This window comes from Lepidochelys kempii, chromosome 2, assembly GCF_965140265.1.
Source record: "Lepidochelys kempii isolate rLepKem1 chromosome 2, rLepKem1.hap2, whole genome shotgun sequence".
Lineage (NCBI taxonomy): Eukaryota > Metazoa > Chordata > Testudines > Cheloniidae > Lepidochelys > Lepidochelys kempii.
The window spans coordinates 52,825,499-52,848,022 of record NC_133257.1 but is presented as its reverse complement, the minus strand read 5'-3'; the positions used below and the strand labels follow the sequence as shown (position 1 = coordinate 52,848,022).

At 41.1% G+C, this 22,524-nt stretch overlaps 1 protein-coding gene across 2 annotated transcripts in view; it reads left to right on the top strand.

Annotated features, from left to right (window-relative positions):
- ZBTB10 (zinc finger and BTB domain containing 10) overlaps positions 1 to 21,841 on the top strand; it is a 34,049-nt gene extending 12,208 nt beyond the window's left edge. Inside the window, exons 2-5 of one of the 2 annotated variants that reach the window (XM_073330745.1) lie at positions 1,934 to 2,831; positions 14,388 to 14,525; positions 17,720 to 17,895; positions 20,469 to 21,841. In XM_073330745.1, the coding sequence (XP_073186846.1) occupies positions 1,934 to 2,831; positions 14,388 to 14,525; positions 17,720 to 17,895; positions 20,469 to 20,774 (1,518 nt within the window). In that variant the 3' untranslated portion in view covers positions 20,775 to 21,841. Of the gene's footprint in view, positions 1 to 1,933; positions 2,832 to 11,312; positions 13,556 to 14,387; positions 14,526 to 17,719; positions 17,896 to 20,468 lie in introns of those variants that run through there. The other variant, XM_073330746.1, reaches the window with a different exon arrangement.
- The last annotated feature ends 683 nt before the right edge of the window (positions 21,842 to 22,524 follow it).

Below are 22,524 nucleotides of genomic sequence, written 5' to 3'. Positions count from 1 at the left end.
TCTTCAGTCAGCTCCTTGAGTATTCTAGGATATGTTTCACCAGGCCCTGGTAACTTGAAAACCTCTAATTTGTAACTTGTTCTTTCCCTATTTTAGCATCCCATCCTACCTCATTTTCACTGGTATTCGCTCTGTTAGACGTCCAATCACTACTAACCTTTTTGGTGAAAATGAAACAGAAGTCATTTAGCACTTCTGCCATTTCTACATTTTCTGTTATTGTTCTTTCTTTACACCCCCTCCCCCCCTTGAGTAACAGACTACCCTGTCTTTGGTCTTCCTCTTATTTCTAATTTGTAGAATGTTTTCTTGTTACCTTTTGTCTCTAGCCGGTTTAATCTAATTTTGTCCCTGCATACTTGTTACTTGTTTATAGTCATCCTTTGCAGTTTGACCTAGTTTCTGCTTTTTTTAGGATTCTTTTTTGAGTTTTAAATAATTGAAGAACTCCTTGTTAAGACAGGGAGGTCTCTTGCCGTACTTCCTATCTTTCCTACACAGTTGGATAGTTTGCTCTTGTGCCCTTAATAATGTCTCTTGGAAAATCTGCCAGCTCTCTTGAACTGTTTTTCTCCTTAGACTTGCTTCCCATGGGATCTTACCTTCTTAAACTTCCCTGAGTTTGCTGCAGTCTGACTTCTTGAAATCCTTTATCTTTATTGTGCTGTTTTCCTTCTTACCATTCTATAGAATCATGAACTCTATCATATCATGATCACTTTCACCCAAGCTGCCTTCCACTTTCAAATTCTCAACCAGTTCCTCTATTTGTCAAAATCTAGTCTAGAACAGCTTCTCCCCTGATGGCTTTCTCCCACATTCTGAAAGAAGAAGTTGTCTCCAGTACGTGCCAAGAATTGCTGGATAATCTGTGCCCTGCTGTGTTGTTTTTCTCAACAGATGTCGCCTGGGTAGTTGAAGTCCCCCATCACCACCAAGTCCTGTGCTTTGGATGATTTTGTTAGCTCTTTATAAACAAGCCTCATCCACCTCCTCTTCCTGGTTAGGTGGTCTGTAGTAGACCCCTAGCATGACATTACCCTTGCTTTTTATCCCTTTTATCCTTATCCAGAGACTTTCAACAAGTCTGTGTCCTATTTCTATCTCAACCTCATTTTTGAGATCTAAGGCAACATCTCCTTCCTTTTTCCTTGCCTGTTCTTCCAGAGCAAGCTGAAACCTTCTGTACCAATATTCCAGTCCTGTATTGTCCCACCAAGTTTCTGTGATGCCAACTGTCATAGTTGGAAAATTAAGTACTTGTTAAAATATTATCTTTAGAAGTAAAAAATATTTCCAATAGTGCACCAACTTTTATAAATGTTCATTAGAATATAGTTTATTACTAAATGTGATCTGCAAAGGAGGCAGGGTGGCATTTGTATTCATTTTGCTTCCATTTGTTTGTGGAAGGCTGATAAGGAGGGTGGAAGGATATATTGGGAATTTCTTAAAGTCCTGTCTCCCCATTTTTACTTGAGGCCTCTATGTAAGACCAGAGAAGTGGTGTGAGGGAGTTTTCCTAGCTCTTACCTGAACTGGTTGGTGGTTGAATCTTTAATGTAAATCTCTTCTAACTTCTAGTTCAGGAATTTGTGTTAACAAAAAGGAACACTTTAAATACCCGAGCTAAATATCTTTACATCAGTGGTTTGCATTTTACTTCGGTGGTACTTAAAGCTCATCTACCCCCTTTTTCCTGAAACTGAAAAAAACGGTAGAACTGGACTGAGTTTCTAATACACAAGGAAACTTCCTGGAAACTTTTATTTCATGTTGCCTTTATGACATAAAGAAACAAAAAGGATATAAACCCCATTTTCCTCTGTATTGCATATTTAACGCAAGTTTATTTTCATATCCTGTTGGCAGCATTGGGAAAATTAAGAAGGAAATTAACTGAAAGTTAACTTTTTCCCCCCTCTAATTGCAGGAGTCAGAAATACCGTCTGAGTTGACAAATGAGGGATACTGCGACTACAACAGTAGGCCAAATGAGAACTCTTATTGCTATCAGCTGCTGCAAGAACTAAATGAACAGAGGAAGAAAGGCATTCTTTGTGATGTCAATATTGTGGTGAGTGGGAGGGTCTTCAGAGCTCACAAGAACATCCTGGTTGCCGGCAGCCGTTTCTTTAAGACTCTGTACTGCTTTACAAACAAAGAAAGCCGTAACCAAACCACTGTTACCTATTTAGATGTTGTTGCTGTTCAAGGTTTTTCTGTCATATTGGACTTCTTATATTCTGGTAACCTTGTCCTCACAAGCCAAAATGCCATTGAAGTGATGTCAGTGGCCAGCTATCTTCAGATGACTGAGGTTGTCCAGTCCTGTCGCAATTTCATTAAAGATGCCTTAAATATAAGCATTAAATCAGAAGCTCCAGAGGCTGTAGTAGTGGATTATAACAGAAGATCTGTTAGTCGGGATGGTCTGCCTTCATCAAGGGATCAGAAAGTTGCCAGTTTCTGGGCAACACGGAATCTTACTAACTTGGCAAGTAGTATAAAAACTGAAAATGATGGTTACTGTATTGATGAAGGCCAAATTGAAAACTATCAAATGAATGATTGTAGTTGGGTCCAGGATAGCTCACCTGAAATGGCTGAAAATGAATCTCAAGGTGAAGGAAAAGTGTTTGTGTGGAATGACATGGCCTCACAGGGACAATCAGTTCAAGAACCAGGAAAAGCAAGAAGGAAAAACCAGACTACAAAGAGATTTATTTATAATATACCACCTAATAATGAAGAGAATTTAGAAGATTGCTCAGTGATGCAGCCGTCAGTTCCATATCCAGAAGATTTGCAGTTTATTAAGGAAGAACCAGGTAAATTATTTCACTAATATATTGGATTATCCAAGTGTTAAACTGTTGTATCCATTCTAGGATAACCTCACTTCTATAAACATGTATTAGCTAAGATCCTGCAACAAGTCTTAAATCAGTAGACAAAATGAATTGCAAATATCGTACAGTGTTGCAGGGAGTCTTATCTAATGTAAACATGCTTACTCTGTTTCGATTAGTAGTGTAAAAAAAAAAGCTGAATGTCTGTTTCGTGTGCAGATGTACACTATTGCCAAAATACTTGTAGTCAAAGTATTAAAACTTACAGTTCACACTGGCGAATACCTACTTCCTATAATCCTCAAGAGCCAGTAATCTATTAAACCAAACAATGTAATATCAACTGGTAAAAACTTTCATTTTTTTATTTTGCTTATGTAAACGTTTAATTGTATATTCTCTTGACTAGCACATTTCAACTATCCACACCACATGTAACTTAATCCGTACTATGCTTTTAAAATCAGCAGTTGCCTTTTAATTTGAAAATAACTGAGTTTAATTGCCTGGCCAAAAGCTCTCCTGTGGTGGAAAGGTTGAAGTCTGTAAATTTGCGTCTGCTAGTGACTTATCTTTTTAATGATCATCCCTTTGTTCCGTATAAAGAGAAGTTGCATTTTGACTTCACACCAGTGGTGGTCAACCTATGGCCCTTGAAGAGATGTTTCACTTTTATTATGAATTGAAAGTGTGTTCCTTGAGCCACGGTTGCAGCGTGGTGTATGGGTTGTGTGGTGTGGTGTGCCAGTCCTATTGGTATGGGCTGGTGTTGGATGGGATCCCCTCCTGCTGCACGCCGTTTCCCAGGAGTAGTTGTAATGTGAGTCAGGATTGCTCTGAACAGCTCCTTAGTAGCTCCCTAGCTGGCTGCCTGCTGTATTGTCTGCTTCCTTGTTGAGCTGCAGGTGCTTCATAATGAACAGGATAGGAACTTGACTGACCCTGCCTAAACTTAGGGGATTGACTTGCAAAAGAGGGCTTCTCCTTCCCCGTGCAGCCAGATAGGGCAGCCTAAGAAAAGGTTGAAGAAGCTGAGAATCAGTGAGTTATAGGTCTCCAATTGTCTGTCCGGCCCATGGCAGCTCCAGTTTCAGCTAATAATGGTCCCTGAGCAACCATATGCCAGCTGGGGATAGCTGGAGTACAGCATGCTCAAACTATTCCTCTCCTTGCTCCAACCTATTCTCTGTTCAGGGCACTGCACTAGAGTATGTAGGAGCCAGTTACGCTGGATCTGTGCTGTTATGGATTCTCCACATGTTGGGATACCCACAAATGCCCTGCTATGGACAACTTCCATTACGCTTGTATTGCCTGAATGAGGGAGAACAGCAACATTGCTTGATAAATATTAGGGAACTCAACAAGCAAATTTTTATTCTTGTTTCTCAGATCCTGCTGAGGTGTGTTTGTGTTTTTTTTTGTAGTGTCACCATCAGGTAGACCATGCTTACTGACTTTACTCAAAATGAGAATGGATTCTTGTGTCAAATTTCCCAGCTAGTAACCAGTGAAGAGTTTGCTAGAAATTATTTTTCTAGAAAGAGCAATAGAACCCATGCTACTGAAGGAAGTAATGAGTGGGTTTTATTAAAAGTATTTCCTGGCATAAGTTTTCAGTATCTTTCATCCCATTTTTGTGTGTATATACTAATAAATATTTTGTTTGTTTTTTGTCAACTGCTGTTGCACAATGAGCAGACTTTTTTTTTTTTTAGCTGCCCACAAGGATGTCCTTTCATCTCTCCATCCCTACCCTTTTTCCTCTCTCCACCCTCTCTCCACTACCCTGAATAGTTAGAGATATCAAATTATTCCACAAATGTGAGGTAATGTGCATTGGAAAAACATTGAATTTGATCTGTCGTTATACTACTTACTCATTCAGCCCTTCAGTCCCTCTAAAGCCTTCACTAGTCTTAACTGCACTAACCAAAATAACTGTCATCTTTAAATTTTTCTGCTTCATTGTTCACCCCTCCTTTAGATAATCATAACTATTTTAAACAATACCAGTCTTAAGATGCCCCAAGAGTTGAATATTGCAATTAACCTCTTCCCATGTTGAAAATAAACCATCTACTTATCCTATTTTTTTCTCCCAGCTAGTTTTCAGTTCATTTTAGCACTTTGCCCCTTACTCCAATGAGTGCTTAACTTCCTGTAATAGCCTTTGAGAAATTTTATCAATTATTAGTTTTTAGGAAAGTCCACATAAACTTCCGCTGTTTCTCCTTTATCCACTATTTCTTTGACCAGTTCAAAGGATTAATAAATCAGTGTTGGTCAAGCCTATAGGACAGGCATAGTCACTTGTGGCCCTTAAGGGCAATTGTTAACAAAATTTGTACTTGGCTGTGAGTTGAAAATGTTCCCTGAGCTTCGCCCCCACTCTTTAAAATGAAAGTGGTTTTGAATTAACTTTGTTACAAGGAGGAAGAAGGGAGCAGAACTTCCCCCAGCAGCTGCTGCTTGAGTGGCACAGGAAAGGCTGGTCAAAAGCATTATGGGAGGAAGCTCATGGCCAAGCTCCCATATTAAGAGCTGACGTTTCAAAGTGCTCTAAATTCCATATGCATACTCAGTTGTCCTGAAAATTGGTTTGCCTCATTGGGGCGCAAAGTCAGATTCAGTGGTGCAAATTTGGGATCATTTGATCCCGGCCCAGAGAGATTGTTCTCAGGAAAAAAGGTGAATAGACTTGTACTGTTCTAACTCATGTGCACACTTCTGTTTTAAACTGACACTGTTCTGCACCAAATAGAGCTTACCTGCTCCAATTCAACCTGAGCTAGTGTCCAGCAACTGAGTTCTAGGTTGGGAAAGCAATATTTAAAAAGTCGGATTTGATCTCGCTCAGTAAACAGGTACATATAGGGAATGTGTACCAGAGAAAATGACTTTTGCATGTGAACAAAACGCTTCACTGATCAGACTTCTCCCTGGGGAGAATTAGCGAACAAACATGATGATAATAATAGTCATGTTTCTTAGTGCACTACTGAAAGGTACTCAGATACTGTGCTGATGAGCCTGGTATAAAAACTTATATAAAATAGTGTGCTCTGGCAGCCTTTACACTTGCTGGCCCTAGAGCTGATATAGTACATAATGGTTTTGGGATAAAAGGTAGCACGGATGACCCATGCACAATCCACTGATCTGATTGTATCAAAGGAGTAGATGAAAGTATCTTCTGCTTAGGAAATCCATCAGCTATACCTTGTGTATGAGAGCCTGGTGGTGAATGTTGCAGGGACCAGAGGCAACACTGACCAGTCACACTTCTGACTTCATATACTAGTATATTGTCAGTGAAAAGCAGTGGTGGATTTAGAGTTAGTGGGGCCTTGTGCACAGCTTCATTTTTGGGGCTCTTCCTTGGGACCCAGCCAAGAAAAGAACATTCTCTTATCTTCTGTCTTCCCCCACTCCCTCCCCCCCTTTCTGTTTTTTATTTTTCTTCATCCTCCTCCTGTATTATAAGTAAGGGGCAGTAAATGAAAATAAAGAGAGGTACCTTGATTGGGGCATGGGGTAGGGCTGCAGGGGGTGGGCTCTGGGAGGAAGTTTAGATGCGGGCGGGTGGGTGACGCTTACCTTGGGTGGCGTGGCTCCCAAAGCAATCAGCGCGTGCACACCTCTGGCAGCAACTCCTAAGTGGGTGGGGGATAGGGTGTCTCCACGTGCTTCCGCCCCCGCACCTCCCATTGGCTGTAGTTCCTGGCCAGTGGGAGCTGCGGAGTCAGTGCTGGGGTGAGAGTCAGTGCCCGGAGACGCAGCACCCCCCAACCCCTAGGGGGGACATGCCAGCTGCTTCTGGGAGTGGCACGGAGGGAGGGAGGTAGGTAGAGCTGGCAGGGAGCTGCCTTAGCCCTGCTGCTTGCACATCTCTGCATGCCCCTTGTGTGGAAGGCAGGCAGCACAAAGAAACACCTACCCCTCCTCTCCAGTGGCATGCAGAGACATGCCAGCAGCTGGCCACTTCTGGGAGTGGCGTGGGGCAACGAGCCACAGCATGGGGGCAGCCTGCCTGCCTGAGCCCTGCTGCACCGCCAGCTGGGACTTGGGCAGGTTGTCAGATATTTACCCTGAATTTTGGGAGTGCCCTTGTCATTAGGGGCCCTGTGCCACCCTACTGTTTGTTTCATAGTAAATCTGCTCCTGGCCAAAAATATGTGTTTATCTGTCACATATGTCTATTCATGGGCAAATACCAGTTCAACTGTAGAAGGGTAGAAGGACACTTGTGTGGATGATAGTTTCTACAGGGAGACAACGTTAATTCAACAAGGCAACATGTGAAGGTACTGAGGCTGCCAGATGTTGGGCGTAGGTATTAGTTTGTTAGTAAAAGGTAGCAACAGCAGCTCCTTTCCGGCCATGATGCTGGAAAGTACTTGTGACTGCACTGTTCAGACCTTCGTAGGGGCTCAATAAAAGCATGGTGATCTGCCATGTTATGGAAGATATCCTTTTTCTCCAAAAAGAAAAAGGGTGGCTTCCCTCAAAGACTAAGAAAATGGAAGCCAATCTTAGTTTCCTTGGGTTTGTTGTCCAGTTATCTTTGACCAGAGAAGTTAAATGGTACTTAATACATCCAGAATCTGGGTGTTCGGCCTTTCTCTTCACACAGGGGTGATGGGACGCAAGCCTCCTAAATACAAACAGCAAAAGCTGCTTGGTCTTCAAAAGGTTTCAGAAAGACTAGCAACTCTGTGGTATCTGCCTTAGAGGACCTATCTGTTAAACGGATATTAAGAGTCTCGTACATCAAAAGGCTCTGCACTGTTGGGGTATGGAATCTTTGCTTCATAGAAATTCTTCTCTTGAATTGCTTCCAAAATGGCTCTTCTTCACTTCCCAAGTTTACATGCTTTAAAAGAAATCCTTTCTGTCAAAAGCTACAGTGACCCATAACTCTGGGCTAGGGCAACTTTATGGTCTAAAAGGTGGCTAAGGCATTTGATTGTTGCTAGGAACATCTGGGTGGTTCTGAATGAACTGAGGAGCTTCAGGTAATCTCAAGGAGGTCCTCATTCATGTGGATGGTAAGGTCACAGTTTTCTAAATAAACAGACTAATTGTACCAAGAAGTCTTTAGACAAGGCAGTATTCTATAGATTTTCCTAGTTTGCCTGACAGCAAAACTTGATCACTGACTGAAGCCAATTTGTGACAGAGCTACATGAATGATCCCTTATTTGGGGGTAGTGAATCAGTTTTTGTTTTTGTGTTGTTTTTTTAATGAATAGGGGCACAGTAAAGATAGTTTATAACAACCTAGAATTGCTCTACACCTGCCACCAGACAGATTGGGCTGGCAACTAGAGATGGGTTACGTACGTTCCTCTGCTAAACTATCTCTGGTACAAAAAGTCCTGACCAACCTCTGAGACAAAGGCTTCATGATCAGAACTAATGTTCCCGCCAAACACCAGTGTGACTGCCATTCTTTCCGATCTCTGCCCCTGACAATGCCATTTTATCTGCCACTACAGGCGAGTCTCATCTTATGCGCAAATTCAGCTTTGCGCAGTCAGCAAAAACAAAAAAAGATTAAAATAACCATTTAAATACTGTACCTGTAGTGCGGGCGATTCCACCTGCCATTACACTCAATGTAATTTTGGCTATATGCGATTTTCGCTTTACGCGCTGACTACAGAACGTGACCCCAGCATAAGATGAAACTCGCCTGTATAGCATGTAACTGGGATGTTTTCAACTCTATTCTTGACACCAGTCTGCATCCGTAGCTTGCCCCTTGTTCCTTCACAACACTCAAGTTCTGACCCTTCATCTAAGAATTTCTCTTATTTTAACTACAGCAAACGCCTTCTCTCTGGCTTTCCTGACATTCATCTCTCCTCCTTAAGCCTATTAAAAAAGCTGTTGTTTAAAAATAGATTTCCTGACCTTTTGCTTTTGACCATGTCACCCCTCTTTTTCCAGTATCTCTACTGACTCTCCCTTTCTCACTGTATCAAACTTCTGGTCTTTACGCTGTTTAGGCCCTCCAGTTTAGCTGCTACCTATCCTTTCTTTCAGAGGGTAGCCATGTTAGTCTGTATCAGCAAAAACAAGAAGTCCTTGTGACACCTTAGAGACTAATAAATTTATTTGAGCATAAGCTTTTGTGGGATATAACCCACTTCATCAGATGCATGGAGTGGAAAATACGGTAAGCAGGTATAAATATACAGCCCATGAAAAGATGGGAGTATTGAATTGGCCTCATTAGCACTACAAAAAGTAATTTTCCCTCTCCTGATATTCACCCCTTCTTGTCAGCTGTTGGGAATGGGCCACAGCCACCCTAATTGAATTGGCTTCGTTAGCACTGATCCCCGCCCCCCCCCCAATTTGGTAAGGCAACTCCCATCTTTTTATGTGCTGTATATTATACCTGCTTACTGTATTTTTCACTCCATTCATCTGATGAAGTGTGTTATAGCCCACGAAAGCTTAAGCCCAAATAAATTTGTTAGTCTCCACAGTGTCACAAGGATTCCTCGTTGTTCTATCCTTCCTTGTATCTTTACTGTGGTGTTCCATCAACAAAGCTAGCCTCTGTCTCCCCTCTCCCAAGTGGCTTTAATGCATATAATATTCTTACTGACCTTCTCATTAAACTACTTCTAAGTCACTTTCAAAAAGCCACCTCCATGATACCTACAGTAAAAATGTAACTGATAGCTGCTAGGTAAGTTGCCTATTCATTTAACTCATTTGCTGTTTTCAAGTTAAAATGAACTATGCATAATGGCTGCTCTGGGTGCATAATGTTGTCTGTCTTGTCTGCTACCCACTTATTTCCTCTTGTGTTAAATGCGATCGTAAAATCTTTAGGCAGTTATTCTCCTGCTAAATACTTTCTGGCACACCCTGTACCAAGTGAACCCTGTTCCTTATTGTGTAGGGGCCTGGGCACTTGTGTGTTAGTAGCAGTAAGAAACCTAATTGCTGCTTATTGGCTGAGGCAAATATAGTTCTCTATCCTTTCAGTGTTCTGGTTGCCCACTATATCTTGCAAAAGTCTCTCCATATCTGGTGACAGAGAACCATTAAACTTTCTGTAACACAACTGAGGATGTCTGTCTATATAGAAGATGAAAACTGCTAAGTCTGATTTCAAGTTACCCTATCTGCTGCATTTTTTTGAGATAGAATCATGTCCTTAATCATCATTATCAAACCTTTAATCTGCTGCCACACAACTTTAGTTTGCCTTGCAAAAAGATGAGAACAGTTGTCGTATTCCCTACACACACTTATTGTTTACACTGCATCAAGAGACAGGGTTTGATTATCAGTGTTGCAGATATGGGGCCTTTTTGCTTAGGGTTGCTAAAAATTTTGATCACAAAGCTTTTTTTGGTGCTTAAATTTTTTTTTGGATGCACTGTTTTCTTTACAGCTTTTCTTTAAGACCAAGAGCATTATAACAATTTCCTTTCTCTTTAAAGTGCTTACCTGCCCTCACTATCGGTTTCAGTTCCTTGATTTTTATTTATTTTTAAAATAGAGACCTGGAGATTTTTAATTCCCCAGAGTGGGGTATAACAGATCACCATTCATCCATACTCTTCACCACAAAGGGACGATTTTGTGTATATATGGGAATTTGACCTATTCAAAAGGAATAGGAAGTTAGATACCCTATGTGTGTCCCATGTTTCATTACATGAGATACTGTGAAATGCCTGTACTGGAATCAACAATATTCTCTTCAAGCTGAGGGAGTTCTCGCTATGTTTTGTGTGCAGAAACCTGGACATAAGTATGATCTAAAATTTCAAAGAACAACTTCCTTACAGGGTTCAGTGGTAGCCGTGTTAGTCTGTATCAGCAAAAACAACGAGGAGTCCTTTTGGCACCTTAAAAACTAACAAATTTATTGGGGCATAAGCTTTTGTGGGCTAAAACCCACTTCATCAGATGCAGGGAGTGGAAAATACAGTAGGCAGGTATAAATACACAGCAAGTGAAAAGATGGGAGTTGCCTTACCAAGTGGGGGGTCAGTGCTAACGAGCCAATTCAGTTAAGGTGGAAGTGAGCTAGTCTCAACAGTTGACAAGAGGGGGTGAATACCAAGGGAGGAAAAATAGCTTTTGTAGTGCTAATGAGGCCAGTGTAATCAAAGTGGCCCATTTCAAACAGTTGACGACAAGATGTGAGTATCAGCAGGGAGAAATCAGTTTCTGTAGTGACCTGTCCACTCCCAGTCTTTATTCAGGCCTAATTTGATGGTGTCCGGTTTGCAAATTAATTCCAAAGTTCTGTAGTTTCTCATTGGAGTCTGTTTTTGAAGGTTTTTTTTGTTTGTTTGTTTTTTAAGAATTGCCACTTTTAAGTCTGTTGCTGAGTGTCCAGGGAGATTGAAGTGTGCTCCTACTGGGTTTTTGAATGTTATAATTCTTGATGTCTGATTTGTGTCCATTTATTCTTTTGCATAGAGACTGTCTGGTTTGGCCAATGTACATGGCAGAGGGGCATTGCTGGCACAAAGGAACTCCCTCCCCCCCCATTCTTTCTCCACCCAGCTCCCAGGAATCAAAGGAAAGTTACGTTGTCACTTCCTCCCCTCCAACAACCAGGCATGAGAGCTAAAATATTGGAATTCTCCTCTTCTCTCCCTCTTCCCCTCCACCCCCCAAAAGCCAAAAAAATAAAAACCAATAACCTTGGAACAAAGCCTGTGGGGAGAGGGAGAAAAATTTCCTGTTTACTCATTGGGATCTGAGGCTTTGTGATCACTGAGACTGAGCTGCTGAGGTCAGTTGCATGAATGATCCCACATGGACTGTAGCTGGCTACCCAACTGCGTGACAGTTTTTTCAGACACCTGTTAACTTCATTTGGGCTCCCTTTGAGCTGTCTTCCCATGCAGTTACCACTGCCAACCATAATCCATAATGCTATTTAAGCAGCAGAGTAAAACTGATGCATACAATCTGATGTAGAGTGAAAATCTCCTCAACAATAGTAGTGAAAAATTAATGTACGCTGGATACTTCTGCACATACCTTGCCCAGCAGAAAGGAAGTATACTGTCACTCCTGCTTCTGCTGTAGCACTGTCAAAGCATGGCATAACTTCTTATATCATGTGCACTCCTTACCTGCAAATGGATTTGTTAGCTGGAATTTACAAAAGTGCAGATATAGCTACTCCCATCCTGCTCAGGACTTAACCCCCAACAAAAGAGGGTAGGACAGGTTTACAAACCTCCAGATTTAAAACACCCATCACCAATGAAGAACAGACACAGGAGAAGGGTAGGAATGATGTGGCTGCCCATCAGAATTCAGTCTAAAACACATGTTCTTGTGTATCAGAATGGCGTGTAATGCTGCCAATGCCAACGTGATATGCCTTTGATAAAAGATTTGTTCTCTTTATGCCTGACAAACAACAAAATAAAACAAAATAGATAAGGGACCTGTACCCAGTTAATTGCTGGGGGATCACCACAATATATGGTTCTGGGCATGGTGGTTTCTAAATGTATTTTTTTCATCATTGGTAGCTAGAAGAAGAATAAAACAAAAACCTAAGAAGTCAAGCGAGGAGAGGGAGACAACATTAATTGAATGGGGGACGAGAAGAATGATACAAAGTGCATAAAATTTTGTTTTGTGATGGAGACTGTATTTCAAGGCTTTCTCCTACACGTTCTGTAGATACTAGGTGTATGGTGTTTGTGTATGTATGGGGAGGGTTTAGATTTAGAAACCAAAAATAGAATTGCAGTCCTCATTGAGGTTCAACAGAACGGCTCCTTATTTATAACATTTTTAAAGGGAGATAGGACTTTAAAAGTTTTAACCATTCTTAATGACTACAATCTTCAGCTTCTACACTTACTCCTGGATCTCTCGGTGGGTGGGTGGGTGGATTTAATCAGCTTTTTTAAAACTAGTCTCCTGTTGCTATATAATAGACATAAGAAAAAGTGGAAACTCATTGGCTAGGGAAGCCTTGGCACTAATTGCACACAAAATACTGACAAACCAACAAAAATGGGACAGTGAGAGGTCTGTTTGTTTACTTACTAAGTAGTATGACAATAGGATGAAATTCAAATAAGTGTGTGTGTTAAGTAGACTGTTCCTTTAAATTTGACTTTTATAAAAAAAAAAAAAATTCCTTGTGCAACTTTTCACAAACATACAAATTTACAGAGACTGAATGGGACAAAGGGCTGATCAGTTTTTTGTACTGCTTTAAGTATGTTTGAAACTGGGTGTAATTAAGGCCGTACAATCCCTAGTACGTATGTAGTTATAGTGCAAATACATGCACTTATCACAGTAGACTTACAGAAATGAGTTACACCTGTTTAAATCACCTTTCTACCGGTATAAGGCATGGTCTGCATTACACAGTTTTGCCAGCATAGCTATATTGGCTGGGAATGAGGAGAAAATTATGCTTTCTGCTCGCCATTGGTGTGTTAGCAAAACTGCTTATGTAGATGCAACGGTGCTGTCAGAGTATTTGTCAGGATAGCTAATGTCATTGAGAGAGATTGTGTAGCCATGTCAGCAGAACAACTTTACACTAGTGGGAGTTTACACTAAGGGTTTGCTGGCATACAAAAACAGAAAAAATAAGAGGGCAAAAAGTGGGGGAATGAGGACCTACATACATAAAGCCAGCCCCACACAGATACAAACTTATATTCACAGATCTAAATCAGTATCCGCGGAACCGCAGGGCTCTCCCAGGAACTGCAGTGATGAAAGGAACAAAATGTGGGGCCGCTGCTTCCAGGAGCCAGTGCCCCATGCCGGCAGCTCCTCTAGCATAGCTGTACTGGCCCCAGCCCTGCCCTCTCTTTGGGGGCAGTGCAGCTGCACTGGAGGAGCTGTCAGTGCGGGGAGCTGGCTCCTGGGAGTGGCAGACACGTGTTCTGCTCCTTTCACCCCTGCAGTTCCACAGATACCGATTTATATCCATGGATATAAATTTGTATTTGCGTAGGGCTCTATACATACAGTAAAACTTGATCCTTCAGGGTTTTTGTGGCATGAAAAATGTTTTTGCAGAATCTCCAAGCATGGAGAGGATAAAATTGCTCAGGGCTGTAGTCTAAGAATCTTACATTTTGGTGAAATTAGTTAATGTTTACTTATAAGGGACTATCAGAGTAATCAATGCATAAATAAGGCCTTATTTGAATTCTGAACTGTGTGGTTTAAAAAAAAAATTGTGGCTGAGTTGCAGACAAGCTATGGAAAACTGTGGAAAAGTAATAATGGACCTTATTATTTGCAGTAATAAAGTCATTATTACTTTTCAGCAATTTTCTGCTGTCAGCCACTCAGGGCTGAGAATGCGGGTGCCCGCTGTCAAAATTGCAGGGAAGCCTAATATTGCAGAATCTGCAGTTTGCCCAATATCACAAGTTAAATAGGTTCTTAGTCATAAAGCTTTTTGAAAAGTTTGTTTAAAAATATAACTGTTTAGAGAGTTCTCTTCTATAGAATTTTGTATAAATCAAGTGAAAAGAACATTACTTGTAACAGGTACTTCAAATGACTTCAAGTATGGACTGTTGCCGGGTACTTCAAATGACTTCAAGTATGGACTGTTGCCGGGTACTTCAAATGACTTCAAGTATGGACTGTTGCCGGAATCTTGGCCAAAAGAAGCATGGGAAAATGGCAAGTTATATTTTTTTCCCCTTCATAGCCCTTTGTTTGGGGGGGGTCCAGTTTCTTGTACTATTTAATGATTGTATAGATTAGAATGCCGGAAGGGACAGCGGTGGTCCTCTAGTCTGACCTCTGTATAGCACAGACCATTGGACCTCCTTGAATTTATTCTTGTTCTATGAAAATTTTTTAAAATCCTAGGGTTATAGCAAACTTCCTCTTTGACAATGTCACAGTAGCTTTTCCCAAAGTAAAGTATATCCAGTTTGGCTTTTTTTGAAATATTAGGCTCTTACCATCAATTTAGGATAGATGGATTAGCATACAGATGAAATAGATTTGATCTTCAAATGTATAATGCTTAACTTTGAAAATTGTCACTTAACATACTAAGTTTTGGTTAGTGCAATTCATATTTCCTTTCAGCATGGCTAAAAGCATCTTCTCTTGAGACCCCTGTTTGGGTGGTCTTGCCCTTCTGGGAGTAACATCTCCCCTCCCCGCCCCCCCATTCACCCCGACTACATAGATCTAGCTAGGGGTTAGCTGTAGACAAATTCTCTGAAGATTTTGGATATTCTCAAAGAAGCACTGTCATGTAAGTAATCTTAATAAGACACCCCTTCTCAATAAAGCAGCTATTTTAGGAACATACAGGAGTGGGTAGTAATATCTAGCCCTTATATCCCTCATCAGAACTCAAAGTGCTTTATGAAGGAAGGATGATTATAACTGACCCTTCTAAGTAGGGAAACTGAGGCAAAAGGAGGTGAAATGGCATGCCTACGGTCACTTGCCAGCATGCCAGTGAATAGAACCCAGGTCTCAAGTCCCAGTCCAGTATTCTGTCTACTAGGAGAAACTTCCTCAACATAATACTTCAAGCAGGGTCTTAATGTTACGCTTAAGTTTTGTATCTGCCTCTCCCCCTCCCATCCTTGCGGGCATACATAAGTAAGGTTAAGATTTTGTCACTTTCTTTTTTTTTTTTTGGTAAAAGTCATGGGCAATAAACAATAATTCATGAAGCCTGTGAGCTATCCGTGACTTTACTAAAAATAACCGGGGACAGGGCTAAATAGGGAGGAGGAATGGAGTCCAGGGAGAGGGCGGGAAGAATGACATCCCAGAAGCCGCAGTGCAGGGCACAGCCTGGGGGGTGTACAGCTCCCTGCTCTGGAGATGGCCGCAGCTGTGGGACAGGTGCACGACCCCAGCTGCAGCCTCCCCAAGCTGCGGCCACAGCCAGGAAGGGGCGCATGGCCCCGGGACACCATGGGGCAGGGGCGCACAGTGCCCGCTGCAGCTCCCGCCATGGTGATGGGGTATGCAACCCCGGCTGTGGCCCCTGGTGGAAGCCGCAGGGCTGGAGGGCAGTGGGGGATGCGCAGCCCCAGCTCTGGAGCTGGTCTACCGGGGTGGCACATGGTCCTGGGACGCAGCGGGGTAAGGGCACACAGTTCCCGCCTGCAGCCCCCGGCGGAAGCACAGCCCCAGCTCTGGAGCTGGCCGCAGGGAGGGCGGGCAGGGCTCTGCGATGCTGCGGGGCAAGGGTGCACAGCCCCTGCTGCAGCTCCTGCCACGGGGCTGTGGCATGTGCAGCCCCTGCTCCAGAACTGGCTGCAAGACAGGGGCGCACAGCCTGACAGCAATCCCTCCACTCTCCGCAAACCACAGGGCAGGGGCTGCAGGGTCCTGATTCTAGCTATCCAGCTTGCAGTTACCAGCTGCTGCAGCTGGGCGGGGGTGCACAGTCCTGCCTCCAGCCACCGCTTCAGCTGCTGACTGCTGAAGCAGAAGTCAGAGGTCCAGTAAAGTCACAGAATCCATGACCTCTGACTAAATCATAGCCTTATACATTAGTATTAGATTTTTAAATTGATCATTTTTGTTGGGGATTTTTATGGCACTCTGAGTGGCTGTCTTTTTGCCTTTTAAAGATGCAATACCTGGATGCAGGAATAGTCACTTATTTTTTGTCAAGGTCCTGATTCCAGAGAAACATTTTTCACACTACAATAACAATAATGGTAATAAGTAAATAAAAAGATTTTGCGGTCCATTTAAAAGCATCTGACGGTCTGAATTTGGTCTGCAGTCCACCTATTGACTATCTCTGCCTGGAAGCATACAAGTACAGGTTCAGTCAGTTCCGGGATAAGATTTCTTAAAGGTGACTAGAATTCAAATAAGTTAGTTAACGTTACGGATCTGTTAGATGCAGCAAACGTGAGTGCTCAGCTATTGAAAGCCAAATTTTTGAAGACTACAAATACTTAAAATCCATGGTACAAATGAATTAATTCTTTGCCAGAGGGAGCAGTAGTACCTTCTGTTTAGACACACACAAGTCTTTGCTTTCTCCTTCCTGACATCAGCTCCCCAGAATCCATCCTATGCATAGCCACATGCACTTAGAAAACATCTTTTAAAAGTTTTGGTGGCTGTTAGGTCCATGTGCCTGTATCTTGTGTTCCTGTCTTCCCTGGGTGAACATATGAACAGCCATCCCCCATAATGGTTTCTGAGTTCTACTCTGTCCAACTGCACTATAGTCATAGGACCCATTCCTTTCCTTTTGTCATATAGTAGTGTAGTATCTTAACATTTCTTGTAATTCGGGTTTGTGCATGGCCATTGAGCTCTACCATCCCTGGCTCATGGGTATAATAACTAGCTCTTGCCTCCTGATGATACCTCGGTTCTTCACTACCTCTAGAAGCTGTATCTGAGCTCTGAATTAAAGGGGAAGAAGGGAGGGTAAATGAGGTTCTATGGAGGCAATGCATAAGTAAATTAATGAAGTTAAGTAACTTTGATTATTCTAAAATTATAATACAACTTGCTATCAATATAATGAACCAAAATACCTTCCATATTTTTAACAAATTTTTATATAAACCAATAAAAACAGGGTTTTTCCCCTCAGTTTCAAAGAATTGGTCTGTCCTTGGGTTCTGGAATCTTTTTGTGAGAATGAGACTTTGAGGTGTCCATATTTACTAGATAGGCACCTTCAGTCAAATTCTGCTTCCTGGGTCTACTGTGTCAGTGGACCCCAGGGAAGCACTGTTCTGACCTGGGTAATTTTGACATTTATATGGTGCAAAAGCCTTTTGCTGTTTCAGCTGAACTAGAATGTATCAGATGATAGTCTTGTTTTATTTTGTTTCGTTACTAAACACTGGGACTTTTTTTTTTAGGTGATTCATCTGCTCTAATCATGAACAAACTGAAGTGTCCACACTGTAATTATGTAGCCAAATACAGAAGAACACTAAAGAGACACTTGCTCATTCATACAGGGGTGAGATCTTTTAGCTGTGACATCTGTGGGAAGCTGTTTACTCGAAGAGAGCATGTAAAAAGACATTCCTTGGTGAGTAACATTTTCTCTGTCTTTAAAGCTCTCAAATATTTCTTAATCTTTTGATAAAAACAGTTTCATAAGAGATTTGACATGTGAATAGTCTGTTTTACCATGAAGTAACCAAGTTGGAGTCTACTTGGTACCAGGACAACTATATCTCTCTTTAAATTCCCATCTGGAAATCACACTATTGTCCGTGAAATTTGTTCCAAGATATTCCGTGGAGATGGCATGAGTATTTTGGGGCAGATGTTTTAGGAGGATTGAGGAAGTGACAGAAAAATAAGAGCAGAAATGCGTCATTTTATAGGCTTAGTAGACCAGAAGAAACCTTCCCTTGTTAGGGCAGCAGTTGAATATAACATCCTTTCGTTCTGTATTACTACTTTACCATTTTCTGCCCAAACTAACAACTCACTAATCAATTTCTCCCAAGTGCCTTGGTGAAGTTGAAGGTATGTTCATTCCAAAGCCATCTGATGGGATGATGTATTATGCACTTTAAAAATCCAAGTTGGGGCGACCAGTGTTTCCAACCTGATGCTGAAAATGAAAACTTGCCTTTGACACTGATCCCATGTAAAATGCCATTGAACAGTTACATGCACCCATATGGCACGTTAGTGAGTATCTAAATGGTCATAAGAACTTATCTTGAAGTGCTGTGATTATGTGAGAAGCCAGAGATGTGTTTATATTCTAGGCATTTCGATAGGTATTTTCTATGTAGTTTACAAGTGATGAGACATTTGAAGTTTCATTTTAATTCTTGGGTTGTATAAATCCTAGGTGCACTAACATTTCAGCTTTAGGGAAGCAATAAAGGCGGGTGAAATTGGTAGCAAAAAAGATGGTGGTATTTTTCTAAAGTAGTACCCTCATGAGACACCACTGCGGAAGATTGTGTGATTGCATTTTGAACATCTGCAACTTCTGTGGGTGACTTGGGCTTGGCCCCCTCTGTTATCCAGATACATCCACAAGCTCCACTGGGTTGTTTGGGCCTCACTGAGGGGAAGCTCAAGCCCATAAGCCCTGTTGGGCTTCTTGAATTTGGCTCGCCTTTGAAAAGGCAGGAAAGACACATTCTGCTAGGCTCGTTGGACTTGGCTGCTTCTTGAGTCAGGGAAGGGAAAATGGCAGTACACTATAGAGTCTGTTCATTCAAGGTTTCTAAATGAGATGTCACACTCAGTGCCCTGTGTAAACCTTCCTGATATTGTCCTCCCTCTCCTTTCTCATGTATGCTTCTGTGAGCAATGAAGCTGTTAGCAACATCAATTATTTAAAGTATTGTCATTGAGCATCTGAGTTAGCTGCCCCATTCATTTCAGTGGGTGCTAGTATCTCTGAGGGAAAAATCTCTGCCAACATCACTGGATCTGTTAACGTGTTAAAAGCCAACGAAGTTTATTTCAACAACCATTGCACGTAGAGCCTTAACTTTTTTAAAAATTAAAGCAAAGCAAAAATTCTGGGGAACAAGAAAGCAACAGGAAAGAGGTGCTGGTACACAGTACTGCTGCCTACTGCCTCAGTCTGAGCTCAGAGTAAAAAAGAACACGTTGTATTAGTAATATATACCAAGTTATAACTGTTCTGTGGTAGTGTAGTTTCAGTACCACTCGAGACTTTAACTGCAGTGAGCAGCTGTTTCTATTAGTAAGTAAATTTTCATTTGAGGAATGGGTTTTGTTGCACTAGGTATGGGACAATATCCGAGTGAGTCTGAACTATGAAAATCTGTTGCTTCTGAGAACTATACTGATTCTACGCATGCGTAGAATCACTAATCATCTGCATGGATTTTTATTTTTTCATCATCCTTCATTGCCTTAAACTGAGTACCAGTTTCATTCTTGTCTACAGAGGAAACTTTTTCAGTATAATCTGAGAATTTAAACAGTTACACCAGTATAACCTCCTGTGAGCACACTTGTATTCCAATATAAGACTGACTTTTTACTGTTTACATTGTGTTGCGTAGGAAGGCATTTAAGCTAAACAAAAAACATTCTTCTTATAAAAAGAAAAGGAGTACTTGTGGCACCTTAGAGACTAACCAATTTATTTGAGCATAAGCTTTTGTGAGCTACAGCTCACTTCATCGGATGCATACCGTGGAAACTCCAGCAGACTTTATATACACACAGAGAATATGAAACAATACCTCCTCCCACCCCACTGTCCTGCTGGTAATAGCTTATCTAAAGTGATCATCAGGTTGGGCCATTTCCAGCACAAATCCAGGTTTTCTCACCAGGTAGAGGGTCTTTTTTTCCCAAGTGTCTATACAAAACTCTATACAGCAGTGAAACTGACAAAAATCATGCCAGTCTGATCCAAGCCAGCTGCTTAATCTGTAGGCAGGCAACAGTTAAGGCAGTGAAAATATTGCCTTTCAACCTTCAGAGGCCCTTTTGTCTCCCCTCTCAGCCTTTGGCTAGCAAAGTTTGTATCAAAAACTCTTTTGATGACCTCAAAACATGAACTGACCTCAAACAATTCATGCAAATTCAGCAGTTTTTTCGAAATATTGCAAATGTGATTTTCTTCTAAATAACATTTCTCTTCCTGTTCAGGTGCATAAAAAGGATAAAAAGTACAAGTGTATGGTGTGTAAGAAGATCTTCATGCTAGCAGCCAGTGTTGGAATAAGACATGGATCTCGACGCTACGGAGTGTGTGTAGACTGTGCAGATAAATCTCAACCAGGAGGGCAAGAGGGAGTTGACCAGGTGCAGGACACAGACTTCCCTAGGGATGAAGAGTATGAGGAAAATGAAGTCGGAGAAGCCGATGAAGAGTTAGTTGATGATGTAGAAGAACAGAATGACCAGTCTCGATGGGATGAATCTGGGGAAGTCTGTATGCCTTTAGATGACTGAGGGTGTACTGCTTAAGGATGCTGCAGTTGGACACTGTGGATTGACAATTTGAGTTCTTGGACTGAAGGCTTGCAAAATATGGTACAGGCTGGATGGTAGTTATGTTGCTGTGAAAACTGTAGGGTCAAAGCCTTATAGCAAAAAAGGATTATTAAATTTTTTATGATATTTGCACAGGACTGTACAGCATACAACCATTTGGTTGAATTATACAGAGTCCTCACATCTAGTCAGTTATCAAAAGAAAATGTATTTTTTATTATTTATAGGATATAGCTACTTGGGTCCTATTCAAACATGGTAACTGTACTTATTATGTTACGCATTCATGTATCCTTCAACATGAATGAAGAAAATTACAATCTTGTTATGGAAATACATGACAGCTTCCCCAAATCCAATCATAGTTTCAGTGAACCAGTGAGGCTAATTTGGGCTAGTGGCTCTTATTTCCAAAAATAGGGCTTTGCCACACCACTCTTGCCTCCCCCTTACCCTTAATGGTCTAAACTCCTCAGTAACTTAAATATGCAGTATAGGTAATATCAACATGCTAATGAAATTGACTTATATTGGTTGGCTTTAAGCCAGCCTGTGGTGTAGGTGACAAGCGCTGGAGAAGATAGTATTGGCATTAATTTACTGACTTGATTTCTTGACAATTTTGAATTTGCAAGAAAGCTATTTCTCTTTCAACAAATGCAGAATAATCACACAAGGAAAAAATGATTAATAATACTGGGAAGATTGTGATTCAAGTATGAGTAACTTTTTCCTTGTGACTTAAAAAATTTTACTATATTAAATGCTTGCTGCCTGTTTTAGGTATCTTTTTGTTGGCAGCATTCCCTGTTGACCATCTTTTTTCCTCCAGTGTATACCTCAGTCCAACACAAAGCTTAAAGTATCCCCAAAATGGAGAAAGTGTGTCATAGAAATATTATGACATCTGACTTTGTTAATTTACGATTAATGTCTGCTTTTGGCTAGTTTTGTTATGCAGTATGAATTTAGACACTAGCTGTTGTGTCCATTGTTATTCATTAAAATGAACACAAATGATCTAATTTTTTTAATTCTTTTGTATTTTTCTGGGGTGTTTCTAGTGTTTAATGTTAAATTATGTTTAACTTGGCGGCTTAATTTGATCGAACGTTTTTAAAAAACAAAACCAAACCAAAAGCAAAGTGATATTCATTTGAGTTCACCATTTAGAATGCTCCACTCCCCACACTCTTTACTTCAGTTTTTGAGGAGGCATTGAAACTTGAATTTTTGTAGCCATGGACTTTTTTTCTAAACTTGTGATACTGTACCAATGATTTCAGGCTCCTTTCTGAGGGAGGGGAGGGTATTGCACCTTTAGGTTAAACTCCTTCGCTTCATCTAGCCTAATGAATTAGCTGATCATTGGACACTGCATTTGATGTAATACTATGTCACAATGAATAAATATGCACAGCATTTATCATAACACATAGCTAGGCCAGTGTGACTGTACTGTATTAAAAAATTGAGGGTCCCCATATTTTCAGCTTTTGTTTTAATTTTAAAATAAGTATATTTTCCTATTTTATATCAGGTAACTAAATTATGCTAGTTGTGTGGAAAACTTGGAACTATGCTTTGATGGACAGAATCTTAATGGTGCTCCATCTGATCAAAGTTGGTATGTATTTAAAGAGACAAGCTTTACTGTTGTCCGTTTATTTCAGTAGAACAGTGATTTAATGTTAGACATTGTTTCTGC